The sequence below is a fragment of the Neophocaena asiaeorientalis genome, unplaced genomic scaffold, assembly GCF_003031525.2.
Source record: "Neophocaena asiaeorientalis asiaeorientalis breed wild unplaced genomic scaffold, Neophocaena_asiaeorientalis_V1.1 scaffold461, whole genome shotgun sequence".
NCBI classification, from domain to species: Eukaryota; Metazoa; Chordata; class Mammalia; order Artiodactyla; family Phocoenidae; genus Neophocaena; species Neophocaena asiaeorientalis.
Genome location: NW_020173230.1, coordinates 1,925,380 through 1,944,046, shown reverse-complemented (window position 1 = coordinate 1,944,046; position 18,667 = coordinate 1,925,380). Strand labels below are relative to the sequence as shown.

Below are 18,667 nucleotides of genomic sequence, written 5' to 3'. Positions count from 1 at the left end.
ATTATGGGACAACTCCGGTGCCAGCCACTAAAAGTCAAGATTTCTTTGACAGTTTCAATTCTCTAAGAATATGTACATTGAAAGGCAACCTAAAAGTTTGTTACCTGCATGCCCAGAAATTATATTCACCCCCAAAAAAGGCCTTATGTATATTGCCTGAAATATTATAGGCTCATACCCATTAAATTATTAATTAAATTATTAACTTATTTAATTAATAAGTCAATGCTTATGAAGTTACTTTAGAAGTAACAGAAGCCAGAAATTTTCAAATACCTCTCAAGAAGGAGGTCCTTAGTCTCTGATAGGCTGGTAGAAATGGAGTCACATTTTTTTTTCTACACAGTAACTCAAAACCATACAAAAATATATAGATCTACAGTAAAGGTAAATATATGGCCAAATATAAATACCTGTGTTATTGTAACTTTGATTTCTAACTCCACTTTTTATTCTACTATAGGATTTAGAAGACAAATGCATAAAAAATAATTATAACTCTATATTAATGGGTACACAACATATAAAGATATAATTTATGACATCAATAACATAAAGTGGGAAGGTGCAGAGCTGTAAAGAGGTAGAGTTTTATGTAAGTGAATTTGAAAATAGGTTGTTATGGGACTTCCCTGGTGGCACAGTGGTTAAGAATCCACCTGCCCTCGATATCAAAAAAACAAACAACCCAATGCAAAATGGGCAGAAGACCTAAATAGACATTTCTCCAAAGAAGATATACAGATTGCCAACAAACACCTGAAAGGATGTTCAATATCACTAATAATTAGAGAAATGCAAGTCAAAACTACAATGAGATATCATCTCACACCAGTCAGAATGGCCATCATCAGAAAATCTACAACAATAAATGCTGGAGAGGGTGTGGAGAAAAGGGAACCCTCTTGCACTGTTGGTGTGAATGTAAATTGATACAACCACTATGGAGAACAGTATGGAGGTTCCTTAAAAAACTAAAAATAGAACTACCATATGACTCAGTAACCCCACTACTGGGCATATACACTGAGAAAACCATAATTCAAAAAGAGTCATGTACCAAAATGTTCATTGCAGCTCTATTTACAATAGCCATGAAGCAACCTAAGTGTCCATCGACAGATGAATGGATAAAGAAGATGTGGTACATATATACAATGGAATATTACTCAGCCATAAAAAGAAATGAAATTGAGTTATTTGTAGTAAGGCATATAGACCTAGAGTCTGTCATACAGAGTGAAGTAAATCAACCTAGGGGCAGGACAGGAATAAAGACGCATATGTAGAGAATGGACTTGAGGACACGGGGAGGGGGAAGGGTAAGCTGGGACAAAGTGAGAGATTGGCATTGACATATGTACACTACCAAATGTAAAACAGATAGCTAGTGGGAAGCAGCCGCATAGCACAGGGAGATCAGCTCCATGCTTTGTGACCACCTAGAGGGGTGGGATAGGGAGGGTGGGAGGGAGACGCAAGAGGGAGGGGATATGGGGATATATGTATACATATAGCTGATTCATTTTGTTATACAGCAGAAACTAACACAACATTGTAAAGCAATTATACTCCAATAAAGATGTTAAAAAAAAAAAAAAATCCACCTGCAAATGCAGGGGACACGGGTTCAGGAAGATCCCACATGCCATGGAGCAACTAAGCCCATGCACCACAACTACTGAGCCTGCACTCTACAGCCCGTGAGCCACACCACTGAGCCTACATACCGCAACTACCAAAGCCCACGCGCCTAGGGTCTGTGCTCTGCAACAAGAGAAGCCACCAAAATGAGAAACCCACGCACTGTAACAAAGAGTAGCCCCTGCTCGCCACAACTAGAGAAAGCACGTGCGCAGCAACGAAGACCCAACAAAGCCAAAAATTAAATAAATAAATATTTTAAAAACAGGTTGTTATAATTTTAGGATGTTTTATGTAACCCCCATGGTAACCACAAAGAAAATATCTATAGAATACACACAATAGGAATAAGAAGGAAATCAAAACATGTCACTACAAAAAAAATCAACCAAACACAAAGGAAGGCAGTAAGGGAGGAAATGAGGGTCCAAAAAAGCTATAAGACATACAGAAGACAAATATCAGAATGGTAATAGCAAGTCCTTCTCTATTAGTAATTACTCTAAATATAAATATAAATGGATTAAACTACCCAATCAAAAGACAGAGATTGTCAGAATGGGTAAAACAAACAGAATCCAATGATACTGTGTCTGTAAGAGATTTGTTTTAGATCTAATGACATACATGGGTTGAAAGTGAAAGGTTAGAAAAAGATATTCAGTGTAAATTATAACCAAAAGAGAGTAGGGATGGCTATTCTAATATCAGACAAAGTAGACTCTAATTCAAAAACTGCAGGCTCCCACAGATATCTCAGTGGAGGGTCACACAGTGTTCATCAGCATGGATCCCAAGGACCAGCTTTGCAGAGGACACAGGTAGCCTTTGTGACTACAGACTACTTGAAGAGGGAGACACCACTCCACACCCCTCCCAAGAAGGAGTTGCTGTTGCACCACTTCAGGATGAGGGCTCTCAGCCCTCCTTAACCTTGTGAATATCCCAGGCCCCAGAGCCATGGCTGCTCTGCCTGCACCCACACTTCAGACCCTGACTCCATTACCACTCTGCATGCACAGAGTAGCTGAATGGATTAAAAAATAAGACCCCTCCCGTGAGCTATGGCTGCTGGGCCTGCACGTCCGGAGCCTGTGCTCCGCGACGGGAGGGGCCATGGCAGTGAGAGACCCGTGTACCGCAAAATAAATAAATAAATAAATAAGACCCATTCTATGCTGCTGATATGAGACTCACTTTAGCTTTAACGACACCCATAGGCTGAAAGTAAAGGAATAGAAAAAATATATTCCATGCAAATGGAAACCAAAAAAGAGCAAAGGCGTTATACTTGTATCAGACAAAATAGACTTTAAGTTAAAAACTGTAATAAGAGACAAAAAAGGTCATTATATAATGATAAAGGGGTCATTTACTCAAGAAGATCTAACAAGTGTAAATATACATGCACCCAACCTTGGATTACCTATATATATTAAACAAATATTAACATATCTGAAAGCACATATTGATATACCCCACTTTCAACAATGGGTAGGTCATCCAAACAGAAAATCAATATGGAAGTATTGAACTTGGATTACATTTTAGACCAAATACACCTAGCAGACATATACAGAACATTCCGTCCAACAGCAGTAGAATAGACATTCTTCTCAAGTGCACACAAAACATTCTCCAGAATAGATCATATGTTAGGCCACAAAAAAAGTATTAACCAACATAAGAAGACTGAAGTTATATCAAGCAACTTTTGTGACCACAATGGCATGTAACTAGAAATCAATAACAGGAGGAAACTTGGAAAATTCACTAATATGTGGAAATTAAATGACACATTCCTGAGAGTAGCATTGACATACATACACCACCGAATGTAAAATAGTTGGCTGGTGGGAAGCAGCGGCATAGCTTGGTGCTTTGCAATGACCTAGAGGGGTGGGATAGGGAGGATGGGAGGGAGGCTCCAGAGGGAGGGGATATGGGGACATGTGTATGCATATAGATGGTTCACTTTGTTGTGCAACAGAAACTAACACAGTATTGTGAAGCAATTATATTCCAATAAAGATCTATTTTAAAAAATTGGAAGAAGTCAATGACACATTTCTGAACAATTAATGGGTCAAAGAAGAAATCATAGGGAAATCAAAAAATACCTTGAGACCAACGTAAATGGAAACACAACATACCAAAACTTAAGGGATGCAGCAAAAGCAATTCTAAGACAGAAGTTTATAGCAGTAAATGCCTACATTGAAAAGAAAAAAGAACAATCTCAAATAAACAACCTAAATTTACACCTCAAGGGACTAGAAAAATAACAAGCTAAGCCCAAAGTTAGGAGAAGGAAGTAAAGAACAAAGACCGTAGCAGAAATAAATAGGGACTAAGAGGACAATAGAGAAAAATCAATAAAACTGATTTTTTGAAAAAATAAAACTGACAAATCTTTAGCAAGTCTAAGAAAACAAAAGAAAAGAAATAAATTAAATAAAATCAGAAATGAAAGAGGAGACATCACAACTGACACTGCAGAAATGCACAGTTTCATAAGAGACTACTATGAACAGCTGTACATCAAAAACTTGGCTAACCTAGAAGAAATGGATAAACTCCTGGAAACATACAACCTACCAAGACTGAATCATGAAGAAACTGAAAGTCTGAACAGACCTATTACTAGTAAAGAGATTGAATCAGTAATCAAAAATATCTCAGAAAAGAAAACTCCAGGACCAGATGGCTTCACGGTGAACTCCACCAAACATTTTTAAAACTTAATGCCAATCTTTCTCAAACTCTTCCAAAAAATCAAAGAGGAAGGAAGACTTCCAAACTCACTTTTATGATACCAGCATTACCCTGATACCAAAGCCATGCAAAGACACTACAAGAAAGAAAACTATAGACCAATACACCTAATGAATATTGATGCAAAAATTCTCAACAAAATACTAGCAAACAGAATTCAAAAGAACATTATAAGGCTCATACACCATGACCAAGTAGGATTTATTCCTGGAATGTAAGGATGGTTCAACACACAAAAGTCAATCAGTGTAATAAAACATATTAACAGAATGAAGGGGGAAAAATCACTTAATCATCTCAATTGATACAGAAGAATTATTTTATAAAATTCAACATCCTTTCATGATAAAAACACTTAACAAATTAGAAATAGAAGGAAACTACCTCAACGTAATAAAGGCCATATATGAAAAGCTCACAGCTAACATCATACTTAACGGTCAAGAGTTAAATGCTTTACCTCTAAGATCAGAAACAAGACAAGGGCCTTCACCACTTCTGTTCAACATAATACTAGAAATCCAAGCCAGAACAATTAGTCAAGAAAAAGAAATAAAAGGCATCCAAATCGGAAAGAAAGAATTAAAATTATCTCTGTTCACAGATGAAAGGATCTTATATGTTGTAAACCCTAAAGATTCCACACACACAAAATGTTAAAACTAATAAACAAATTCGGCAAAGTTGCAGGATATAAAATCAACATACAGGGACTCCCCTGGTGGCACAGTGGTTAAGAATCCTCCTGCCAATGCAGGGGACACAGGTCCGAGCCCTGGTCTGGGAAGATCCCACATGCCACAGAGCAACTAAGCCCACAACTACTGAGCCCGCATGCCACAACTACTGAAGACCTCACACCTAGAGCCCATGCTCCACAAGAGAAGCCACTGCAATGAGAAGCCCTCACACCACAACGAAGAGTAGCCCCCGCTCGCTGAAACTAGAAAAAGCCCACACCCATGCAGAGCAACAAAGACCCAACACAGCCAAAAATAAATAAATAAATATATGTTTTAAATACAAAAATCAGTTGTGTTTCTATACATTAACAATGAAGAATATGAAAAGGAAATCTTAAAAACAAGTCCATTTACAATAGCAGCCAAAAGAATAAAATACTTAGAATTAAATTTAACCAAGGAGGCAGAAGACCTGTACCCTGAAAGCTATAAAAATTTGCTGAAAGAAATTAAAGACACCAATAAATGGAAAGACACCCCATGGTCATGAATGGAAGAATTAATGTTGTTAAGATGTCAATACTACCCAAAGCAATCTACAGGTTTAATTTAATTTCTATCAAATCCCAAACAGCAGGGTTTTTTTCCCTAGAAATAGAAAAACCCATCCTTAAATTCATATGGAATCTCAAGGGACCCTGAGTAGACAAAACAATCTTGAAGAACAAAGTTGGAGGTCTCACACTTCCAGATTTTGAAACTTACTACAAAGCTACAGTAATCAAAACAGTGTGGTACTGGTATAAAGACAGACAATATAGACTAATGGAACAGAATAGAGAGCCCAGAGGTAAACCCTCATAAAAATGGCTAGGTGATTTTTGACAATAGTGCCAAGACCATTCAGTGGGGAAATAACAGTCTTTTCAACAAATGGTGCTGGGAAATGTGAATATCCACATGCAAAAGAATGAAGTGGGACCCTTACCTTATACCACATACAAAAATGAACTAAAGGGCTTCCCTGGTGGCGCAGTGGTTGGGAGTCCGCCTGCCGATGCAGGGGACACGGGTTCGTGCCCCAGTCCGGGGAGATCCCACATGCCACGGAGCAGCTGGGCCTGTGAGCCATGGCCGCTGAGCCTGCGCGTCCGGAGCCTGTGCTCCGCAATGGGAGAGGCCACAACAGTCAGAGGCCCACGTACGGAAAAAAAAAAAAAAAAAAAAAAATGAACTAAAAATGGATAAAAGCCCTAAATGTAATACCTAAAACTATAAAACACTTAGAAGAAAACATAGGGGTAAAACTTCATAACACTGGATTTGGGAATAATTTCTTGGATATGACACCAAAAGCACAGAAAACAAAAGAAAAAATAGATAATCTTGATCATCAAAATTAAAAATATCTGTGCATCAAAGGACACAATTAACAGAGTGAAAAAGCAACCTATGAAATGGGAGAAAATATTACATATCATATATCTTATAAGGGGTTAATATCCAGAATACATAAAGAACTCCTACTACTTAACAACAAAGAAAAAAATTTGATTTAAAAATTGGAACAGGATTTGAATAGACATTTCTCCAAATATATACAAATGGCTAAGCCATTTGTTTATTCAAACATGAAAAAAATCTTCAACAGCACTAATCATTAAGGAAGTACAAATCAAAACCACAGTAAGGTACCACCTCACACTCATTAGGATGGCTACTATTATATACATATTTTTTATATATATATGTATACACACACACACAAGCATACCTCAGAGATATTACACTGCGTGTTTGGTATCAGAGCACCAAAATAAAGCAAGTCACACAAATTTTTTGGTTTCCCAGTGTACATAAGAGTTATTTTACACTATACTATATTCTATTAAGTAAGCAATAGCATTGTTTATTCATATATATATATATATCACTTTGCTGTATACCTGAAACTAACACAACATTGTAAATCAACTATACTTCAACTTAAAAAAATCACAACTTTTAAAAAATGACCATCAACATGAACATTAGAGTTCTGATCTGATTGAATAAACAAGATGAGTTCCCTGGACTGAAGATTAAAAGAAACTATTGAGATAACCCCTGTAGACAAAAGTTACAAATTAAACCATTAAAGCAATAACTTTCCAGTAGAAAAACCCTAAGGAGATGATGTGGAGCCCAGGAGAACTGGGCCCAGCCAGACCCAAGGTAATCACTGCACATTTATTTTCAACACTGCCCATTGGGTACTGCTCCCTAGAGGCCACGAGTAGCTCTGCAAATAATCCAAGTGTGAGGCCCACACACCTCTCTGAGGCCCAAGAATCAGGGACTGGAGCCTCCTTGCTCACCCTGCATTCCAGGCACAGATGCACTCCTCGCCCTGCTTTCCATGGGGCCAGAGGTTGTGTCTCTGGCTGTAGGCTGCTTCTGAGCTGTCTGCCCCTCCTTAGGAAGAGAAGTAAGTCAGAAGGAGGCCGATTCCTTGGGTGGGGTTGCAGAAATCAGAAGAACTGGACAGGACAGTGCCAGTGTAGGGACGAGAGGAGACACTCCTCTCCCAATGCCCCCAAAACATATAAGCACAAAGGCATCTCCTCCACTTCTCAAAGATAGGCAGGACCAGAGACCAGCCCGGGACCTTGGAAACCAGCTAGGACTCCAACCCCATCACTTTATAGAGAAGAAATCAGAGCACAAACTTCCTAAAATCACACAGGATTCAATTCCTGGACAACCTCACTCAGTCCCTGCCCTCATTCCCGACTATGGAGGCCTATCCAGTAATTCCACCCACTTCTAATGCTTATCCCTGGTAGATAAAATTGATAACGTTTGCTGACATTAAGACCGGTTCAGAAGCAGAGCAAGTGACTGCCCACCATGGCCTATTTCACATCACGTTGAATGTAAGCAACTTGGCAAGGAAAGAACTAGTGGAAATTAAACCTCAAACTGTTCCCATTACCCTCCAAATTAACATCTTATTTTTGTTGGCGGATGTACATTCTGAAATAGATGTCATCTGTATGTACATGCTATCTTATGTTCTGCTTTCAAAGTCTGTAACATAGACAAATAGCCACATATTGACACATTCTTTTGTTTTGTTTGTTTTGCGGTACGCGGGCCTCTCACTGCTGCGGCCTCTACCGTTGCGGAGTACAGGCTCGGGACGCGCAGGCTCAGCGGCCATGGCCCACGGGCCCAGCCGCTCCGTGGCACGCGGGATCCTCCCGGACCAGGTGCACTAACCCGTGTCCCCTGCATCGGCAGGCGGACTCTCAACCACTGCGCCACCAGGGCAGCCCAGCATTCTTTTGTTTTTAATATCTGTATAGTATTCCACTGCATTGATACATCATAGCTGCAAAGCTATTCTCTTACTATTTTGAGCATTTGGTTGTTCCAATTTTTTTTAAATTTAGGAAGGAATAATGTTTCAACAAATATCTGAACAAATGACCTTAGTTTTCCTGCTGTACAGTCCCTAATGTAAAATTCCTACATTTATTACATTTACTTAACTTGTAAACCTCTGTAAGTTAGATAATAGAACCTACCTGTTGAGTCTGGGGTAGAATTTAAAAGCTAGTATTTAAGCACTTAGTACAGTGCCTCCTGTATATATTTATTATTAATTTATTACTAATAATAAAATATCTATATACTTACTTGGAAAGCATGATCACCTAAACATACCTAAACCTTTCAATTAAAATCTATTTATATCATATATATACCTTTATCCATTACAACTTTCTTTGAACAAATATTTCATTTTTAAGTTAAATTAAAATCCAAATAATCTATTTTATCATTAATGGGATTTTTCAGTGCTTTTTTTGTGGTTTTATTATTGATATATCAGTAACCAATTTACTGATTTTTGTGTGACATTATAGCCTACAACTTTACTCAACTAACTTTATTTTTAGCAATAACTTCATTTCTATTAAGACTTTAGTTATAAGAGATATTGTGTAAAAAAGTTATGTTTTTAATCTCTTTAAGATAACCATCACCAGCATTTCTAGTGAAATATTATATAAGGAATAATAACAGAGAACATCCATTTCTTGTTCTTTTGCGGGAAAAGGTTTAAGTCTTCAGTAAACAAGATGTTGAATCTTGTTTTTAAATACACAGCTTATTATATTAAGAAAAAACTCTCCTAATGTTTTCAGAGTTTTAATCTATAAGGCAATGATACATTTATCTGGATGCTTTATCCAGGTCTAATTACATTATTTTTATATTTTGTTCATGGTGAACGAGGTTACTGGATTTCCTTGAGTTTAACAGTTAATTCTTTTAATGTGTTATTTTCTTTGCAGATATTTTACTTGGGGCATTTATATCTGTATCTATGATCAAAATTGGTCTAAAATATTCCTTTCCTTGTCTTTGTTTAGCTTGAGTTTAAAATATTTGCCTCTAAAAGTGAACGGAATAATAATTGTAATAGCCTGGTTAACTGCTTACTATGTACAATGCACTGTCCTATACAAGTTATGGGAATTTCCTCATTTAATCCTCACAACAGCTCCTTTAAGCAAATATTATTACTCTATCCAGTTTACAGATTATTAATATGCTATAATTTTCTATATTTAAAAAATTTTTATTACTGAATGAATTATTGGTTCTTAGAAGATTTTGAAGACATTGGAATCAGATGCCCCTTTAGAAACTATTTAATAACTTTATGTTTCTTTCTCTATTATCATTATATTTATGTTCTCTAATTCATTTTTGCATCTTTGGGGATATTCCATACATTTGTAAGTAGCCATCTATTTTTCATTTGATAAGATGTAATAGCCCACAATTGAAAAGAATATTCAACTTAAATATAAATCTTTTGTATTATGTTTTCCAAATCCTGACTTCATTTTAATTTTCATTCTCATTATCAAAATTGATATTATCAATTGTTTTTCAAATAATCAATTATCAGATTTCTGCTTTAATTATTTTTCTTCTATGTGGTTTGTTTCCATTTTTTGTTTTATTATCTATATTTTGCTAGCACCTTTAATTTGTTGTTTCCCCCTCTAAATTATTTAAAAAGAGTTAATTATGGCTCAATGATTGGAGAAAATTAAACATGAGAACCTCGAAGTCAAAGACAAGCATTTTTCTCCACCCCTTGGGCTTTCATAAAATAGGTCCAGTGTTCAGGCTGACATAAACCCCAGAGCTGCAGTGGTCACAAGAGAGAGATGCAACTGCCGATGACGCAAGAAAACCAAGTCAACCCATGTGCTGGCTGCCCAAGGATCAGGAACAGAAATGAAACCTGAACAAACAGGTGTCCAAGTCCAGGCATGTATGGGTTAGTGCAGTGTTGCCCACAGTGTGAAGCCCATACCTACAGGGGTCTGAAAGTTGGCATTAGGTGGTTTACAGAGATGGAGACAAATAGCACCAAATAGCCTGGTGAGAAAGTGATTCCCTTTTGAGTTCTACTTCTCCTCCAACCCTTCTGACCACCTCTCAGAAAAACACTCAGGTTGGTGCTATTTCCCTAACTCCTCTCTACAACTTTGCATTCTCCTTTTTTAACCAAGTAAACGTGGGTTTCAGACTCAGAACTCTCTGCAGGTAATGGTATTGGCTAAAATTCAACAAGCGATACTTTCTTATGTTATAATGGTGTACAAACTTTCTTTTCTAATAAATGAATTTCAATTAACAAAATTAGTGAATTAAATAACTATTAAGGAAACAAAAATACAGGTGATAAGTAAATATGATTGACATTTGGAAGACACTAGGTTGATATCAGGTGAACGAGGACTATCTTTAAGGTCTCACCCAATCTCAAAGGCATGAGGTCACAAAGGGGGACGTTAAGAACAGCTACCCATTCGTTCAACAACACTGATGTCTCCTATAGTCCAGACACGGTCCTAGAAACTGGGAATATGGTAATACATAAAAATAAAGTTCCTGCTCTCATTCTCATGAGCTTATATTCTAGAGAAACACAGTGATGATAGATAAATAGATATACAGATAGATAGATGGATAATAGATGATTAGATAGATAATACAGATGATAAGAGAGAGAGATGGTGCTGAGAATAAAAACAAAGCAAAAATAAGAAAGAAGACAGATTCAGGGGTACTATTTTAGATAGCTGGTGGGGGAACCCTGAACAGAGGTGACATTTTAGCAGAAATCAAACTGAAGTAAATCATAATGGAGCAGAATTCTCGGCAGTGGGATAACAAGTACAAAGACCCTAATGTAGGAATGTGCTTGATGTGTCCAGGTAGAGTGAGGAGGCCATCGTGGCTGGCCTGCCAAAAGTGAGGGACAATAAAGGAGGTGAGATCAGGGAGAGGGCAGAGGCCCAGGTCATGCGTAGCCCTGTGGGATTTGGCAAGAACTCTAGGTTTCGTTCTGAGTGAGACGGGAAGCCACTGGAGGATTCTGAGCAGAGAAGTAACATGATCTGACTTACATTTCTTAACATTCAACCCTGGATGCTGTGTAGAAACAGACTGCTGAGGCTTTAGGGAGCCCGGTTAAGAGACGATTGTAGGGCTTCCCTGGTGGCACAGTGGTTAAGAACCTGCCTGCCAATGCAGGGGACACGGGTTTGAGCCCTGGTCAGGGAAGATCCCACATGCCGCGGAGCAACTAAGCCCGTGTGCCACAACTACTGAGCCTGCGTGCTAGAGCCCACAAGGCCATAACAACTGAGCCCGCGAGCCACAACTACTGAAGCCAGTGCATCTAGAGCCCATGCTCCACAACAAGAGAAGCCACCGCAATGAGAAGCCCTCGCACCACAACGAAGAGTAGCCCCCGTTCGCTGCAACTAGAGGAAGCCCGCGCGCAGCAACGAAGACCCAATGCAGCCAAAGATAAAAATAAATGTAAATAAATTTTTTAAAAATAAAGAAATAGGGCTTCCCTGGTGGCGCAGTGGTTGGGAGTCCGCCTGCTGATGCAGGGGACGTGGGTTCGTGCCCTGGTCCGGGAAGATCCCGCATGCCGCGGAGCGGCTGGGCCCGTGAGCCATGGCGGCTGAGCCTGCGCGTCCGGAGCCTGTGCTCCGCAGTGGGAGAGGCCACAGTAGTGAGAGGCCCGCGTACCGCAAAAAAAATAAAAATAAAAAATAAAAAATAAAAAAAAATAAAGAAATAAGTAATGAAATCACTTTACATATTTAAAAAAAGAAGAAGGGGAAAGTGACCAGCAGTGCTGGCTCCAGCTTGTTGGGTTTCTGTTGGGTTTCGGGAGATGGAGCCTGAGTAGACGAGCAATGGTGGCCTTAAGGAGGGAAGTTCCAGGAACTGGTGGGGAGGCCTGAAAAGGGGGCTACGTGAGAGAACAGGAAGGGGGAACTGGAGAATGAGTACTGACCACATTTTGAGGACTTTTGCGGAAAAGGGGAGTAGACGAATGAGCTGATGGCCGGAGGGGAATGTGAGGTCAAGGGTGGATTTTTCAAACTGGGGGATGTCTGCATGCTGACAGGAATGGTCCAGATGCTATGGGGGTGGTGATCCTTTCTGTTTGAAGTTAGACGTTTTGAGCTTTGGTGTTCTTAAAATAGGAGTACTAGGAAAGACTATCTTCCTAACCAGTGGGACATAGTAACAAGGAAATTTTCTTCTCCCATACCTCTGGGGAAGTGGGAGGATGGGCAGGAAAAGAGAGGATGGAGACAGCCTGGTTCAAAAGGAACATTCGTCAAGAAAGAGACAGAGCTTTTGTCACTGCACCACACGTGTCAGTCTCGGCACCTATGCTGCAGCCACACGAACAAGCCCTCTCTCCCTAGTACAGGCGACCCTCTTCCACCATGTCCCTGCCCTATCCAACCTGCTCCACACTCCCCTCCTCCTGCCCCTGTGCTGGTCACTGCAGGATTCCCTGATCCATTTGCACTGATGCCCCCAGTAGTACTTCCTTGGTCTTTTTGAGAAAATCAAAGTACTGCTTTGAAATCAGACCAACCTGGAATCAAATCCTGATGTCTTCCGGGGAAATTATTCAAACCCTCTAGGTGTCAGTTTACTCATCTGTAAAATAAGAATAATAACACCTACCTTATATACGTCGTGAGGATTAAATTAAATACATGCACATACATGCACACGCCTAGTCCTGTATATGACACCCAGTAGGTGCTCAATGTCAGCTCCCTAGGCTAAGGAGCTATCTTTCCATTCAAGAACAAGAACCATTCCCTTCATTGTTTTCTCATCTCTCACATCACCCAGTTTTAGAGCTGTTTTAACCAGTACTGATCAAATGAGGATTTAACCCATATTAAATACATGTTTCCCTTCATTCTTACTTTTCACCAAACAGATTTCTCTTAGCCTCCTGCATTTATATCTTATGGTTGTCCTTTACCAAAGATTCTTGCCTTTGGGTCACCAAATACTCAAATTCTTTTAAAAAAAATCACATCAGTAAAACATTCATTCAAAACGAGCCATTTATTTTCCATACTAAGGCATAGCTCAACAGAGGCCAAGAGCTCAGCTGGGTCCTGCTGCGGAGCTGAAATCTCCATCCCTGCTGTACACTGCCCAATTGAGCTGGTAAGCTCCTTTGCTCCAAGCAAAATGGCGGCACAGACAAAGCCTTCCAAGACCGTTTACCCCTTTCACTGCCTGCCCAGTTCCCAGGTGGGCCATACCGATTCCCATAGCTTTTCCAGACTGATTTCCCCCGTCCGCTGTTCCCCACCCCCAAACAGCACAGTAACTCCAGTTGCTTCTTTCTCCCCCTCCCTCTTGATGATTTACATTCTATAGGACCCAAATCCCAACTAACTATGTCTTGTGAAGCACTGAAACATCATTTCTATCTAGTGAAACTTCAGCTGAGCTCGCACTGAACTGTTACGAACTCCAGCTTTGAGGGATCCCTATGCTGCCCTGCTGCCCACTCTGTTACTCTGGGCAATGTTACACCTTCAGTTTCTCTTTGTAATCTGCAGGGGCAACTCTTTCCCTCCAGAGGTGAGGCCCTTCCTGGGTCAGCCCCAGCAGAAGGGTTGGCTGAGCTGTCCCAGTCACCAGGCTCTTCTGTCCACGTTTGCTCTGGCCAACTCCATCCCACAGCATCACCACCAGGACCAAGGTGGCCCAGAGTCGGTGACGAGTGGCAGCCGGAGCATCTTGATCCATGGGCTCCATGTGGATGGAAGAACATGGGAGATAAAATACTGGTGGGGAAGGAGGTTTGTGCGGAAGGAGGGTGTTCACGAATATTACCCTCAGGTTCCATGTATGTGCCATTGCGGTTCCAGAATTCTGTATAGCAAGGGCCTTCGGGTGGCAATCCTATTGGGAGTAGGAGGAAATTACATTCCTATAGCTCTTTACTTACATCACAACAAAGAATGAGAGTATGATAGAATTTTGGGGGGCTATAACACCCTAAGTACCCCCCTTGTTGCCACCACTGAGTACCAGGCCGTATGTCACAAGGATTCTCCTTGGAGAGATGGCACATGGGGCTTTGTGGGGCTCAGGTGCAGTAGTATTTTGGTGGCAAAATCATTAAAATCCTGACTTTGGGATCTGTTGAGGCCACAGGACTCCCTGGTTGATAGGTAGAGAGACTTCTTTTGGGTTTCTACCAAATGAACACAGAGATGTGAGCTGAGGGATTATATGAGGGAAGGAGGGAGGCATGGGCGCCTCCATCTTCTCTAAAGTCTGCTCCTGGTCTGGATCTCCTAGCAGGACCAGCCAACCATGGAGAGGTGAAACCACACACAAGCGCTTCTGAGTTCGTCCTCCTAGGGCTCTCAAGCCAGCTCGAGAGGCAGGAGCTGATCTTCGGGCTCTTCCTTGTCATGTACCTGGTCGGGGCAGCAGGGAACTTGCTCATCATCCTGGCCATTGGCTCAGACTCCCATCTCCACACGCCCAAGGACTTCTTCCTCAGCGACCTCTCCCTGGTAGATTTCTGCTTCATCTCCGCCACAGTCCCCAAGATGCTGGTGAACATCCAGACACAGACTCAGTCCATTTCCTATGGCTGCTGCCTAGCCCAGATCTACTTCTGAATTTTGCTTGTCAACATGGACAACTTCCTCCTGATGGCCATGGCTTATGACCTCTACACAGCGACCTGCCAGCCCTTGCACTACTCCATGGTGATGAGTATGCCAGTCTGTGCCCTGATGCTGGGGAGCTCCTGGCCCCTCGCCAACTTCCACTCCCTGCTACCCACCCTCCTCGTGGCCCGGCTGGAGTTCTGTGCCAGCAACGTCATCCCTTACTCCTTCTGTGACCTTGCTCCCCTGATCCAGCTCTCCTGCCCCAACACCCAACTCAACCAACTCATGATTCTGCTGGAAGGGGGACCTGGCGGTCCTCATCCCCTTCCTTGGCATTCTCGTCTCCTACATCCACACTGTGTCTGCTGTGCTACAGGTGCCATCTGCCCGGGGCAAACCAAAGGCCTTTTCCACCTGTGGCTCCCACCTTGCCGTGGTCATTCTCTTCTATGGGACCATCACAGGGGTCTACCTGAGTCCCTCATCCTCCCACGCAGCTGACAAGGATTCTCTGGCTTCAGTAATGTAGATGGTGGTCACCCCCATGCTAAATCCCTTTATCTACTGCCTGAGGAACAAGGACATGAAGGGAGCTCTAAGGAAACTGGTCAACCTGAAGGCTTTATCCCATGGGCTGTGACAGCAGAGCTCTCCTTCAGGGCCTCTGTGCTAGGAAGAGGATGAACCCCAGGGACAGGCTCCACACAGAGAGGGTGGGAGTAGCACAGACCTCATTGTCCTGGGTTGTCACCATGGCCAGGGAAGCCTCTCATTGCTCCATAAGTAATCTGCAAGTCCCAAACTTCTTGGCCCCTACACTGACTGCCCAGACTACCAAAGGGGAATAAACTCTCCCGTAAAGACAGGACCACATAAACAGGTATAAACTAGCTCTATCTGCAGACCTTCTGGAGGGGGTTCATGTGAAGGGTGAGCTCATAGGAATCTGTGACCTATGCTGACAGCCTGTGCCAAAGAGATGCCCTCTGAGTGCCCCCATGCACCCCACAGAGCCTCAGACCCTTAACCCTCAAGCATCCCAGTTTCCAAACTCCTCCAGTTCCTCCACCACCACCCCACACTCTGGGTTGAACCTAGCTTTGGAGACAGGCTTCACGGTCCTCCTCAAAGCTGCCCCACTCTCGGCCTTGGGTTCTGCCGGGTGGAGCTCCACAGCTCTCTACCTACTTGTATCAGGAATGCCTATAATGACTGTCTCAGCTGAACACCTACGCAGGCCCCATACTGTCCCACTTATGTGCTTTTCTTAGGAAAGAGAGGTCTGCTGGCCACACGGTAAAGAGAAAAGAGAGGCTAGACTTAGAGCTGGTTCTCTGGGTGTGAAGCACATAAAAGGCATGAGCCACAATAATCCTTATGAAGGTGCTTCTCTACAGGAAGGACCTGGAGAAGGAAACAAAGGGGAAAGGCCTCATGTAACAAGTTTATGGCTGAAGAAGTTGTATGTGGCCTCCTGAGCAACAGGATAATATCCTAGGCTGCAAAGGGTATGGCAGAGCTGGGAGAACATTACCCAGAAAGTCAGCACAACGGGCATCCAGTCCTGGCCCCTCCAATTACCAACCATTTGACTCCAGTCCCTCTGAAATTGACCATTCTACCAAACACACCGTGCATTTTTGTCCCTCTCATGCTATTCTAGCCATCCCATTTTGCTCATTTCTGTCAAAACTCTCGCTGTCCTTCAAGCTCGCATAAAACACCACGCCCTTCATGAAGCCACCTCGAGTCTCCCCAGTCAAAAGGAAGTATTTTTTTCTCCTCTGGAACTCCATATAATTTGAATTCTATTATAGCCCCTTTCATGCTCTGCTTTGCATTCTTCCACTTTGCAGAGTTCACCTCAACTCTACCCCAAACAGGATTGTTGGACTTGAGTTTAAAGACTTTTTAAAATTTTAATGTTTTGATTTAAATTGACAGCAGACATGGAAAAGGAACACTTATGGCCTTTCTCCCCATGATTTTGCCTTAACCAATACTTTTATATTTCCCCAACACCAGACAAGGAAAAAGAGTTTACCAAGCTGGTTGATCAGAGCCCAGGGAGTTCTCTGGTCCATATTTTATGAAGGGCAGTGTGCCCTAAAGGGTCATCATCCAGGCATGAAGCTCCCTTCCTTCCAGCCTGGCCCCCGACTGCTCATCTTCTATCCGTATGTCTGGTTGGAGTCTCCACTTAGGTCCAGTCACTTCTCTCGCTCTCTGTCTCTCTCTCTCCCCACCATGGCTGAGCACATAGGTCCTCAATTCAGATCTGGCGCTGAGAGTGGGAAGCAAGGGAGGCCAAAGCTACTTTTCAGCCCACCTTTTACCAGTGAGCCCATGATGGAGGTTACTGGGTATAACTCAGATACTAACAGAGTTGTACTTTGGCTCAAAGTTTGCTATTGTTCCTTGAACATATTGTTTCCTTGGGATCCCTCAGGAGTTGGGACTATTGGATTTCAGCTCTCCTGGCTCTCTAATCACAGAACTACAATAATAGCCATAAAATCTCACCTCAAACCCATGAAAATGATGTGAAGAAAAGCTGACGTCAGCATGGAGAAGAGGTCTTCATATGCATTTACTATAATGGTGAATAATACAATGGTTTGGCCTCAAGGTAAAAAAAAAAAAAGAAGAAGAAGAAAAAGATTTTTAAAAAAAGTTGGGGGGGAGGCAGCAACAAATAAATTTGAAAGACCTTCAACTGACCTTGCTCATCCATGGGTTGTGAGGACACTGCCTGCTCTGATGCCTACTTTTCCAAGGAAGGGCGTAGGATAAGATAACCCTTCTCTTACAGCAAACACCTTTTCAGCCTGGTTCAAGTCCTGGTCTGGAGGCTGCTTGCTACAGGGTAAATAAGAAGGAATGACCTGCACACAGGTCAATTATAAAAAGTTCAGAAGCTCAGCCACTCTTATAGACTTGATAACATAAACCCAATCGTGTGAAGATACCAAAATGTTAACTTCTATTTAAAAATAAAATGTTCAAGAAGAAAGGGTAAGGGACTTCCCTAGTGGTCCAGCAGTTAAGACTCCAGCTCTCAATGCAGGGGGCCCGGGTACGATCCCTGGTAGGGGAACTGAGATCCCACAGACCACAACTAAGCCCGCGTGCCGCAATGAAGAGCCCACGCGCCACAAAGAAGACCCAGTGCGGCCAAAATAAATAATAAATTAAAATAAATTTTTTTTAAAAAGAAGGGGAAAAAATAGTTCCATTATCTACGTTTTTTAAATAGTTTGTTTTTGTTTTTGCAGCACGCTGGCCTCTCACTGTTGTGGCCTCTCCCGTTGCGGAGCACAGGCTCCGGACGCGCAGGCCCAGCCGCCATGGCTCACGGGCCCAGCCGCTCCGCAGCATGTGGGATCCTCCCAGACCGGGGCACAAACCCGTGTCCCCTGCATCAGTAGGTGGACTCTCAACCACTGCGCCACCAGGGAAGCCCCCCCAGTTACATTTTAAACAAGCTCCCCAGGTGATTTTGATGTAAGTGGTCTT

At 41.9% G+C, this 18,667-nt stretch overlaps 1 protein-coding gene across 1 annotated transcript; it reads left to right on the top strand.

Moving 5' to 3' along the window:
• The first annotated feature begins 13,904 nt into the window (after window positions 1-13,904).
• Window positions 13,905-18,213, top strand: LOC112399918 (olfactory receptor 1F12-like). The gene is given in 2 exon segments (XM_024745362.1): window positions 13,905-15,457; window positions 15,459-18,213. Coding segments are annotated over 2 exon segments (846 nt in total). The 5' UTR covers window positions 13,905-14,944; the 3' UTR covers window positions 15,792-18,213.
• Window positions 18,214-18,667: the final 454 nt, after the last annotated feature.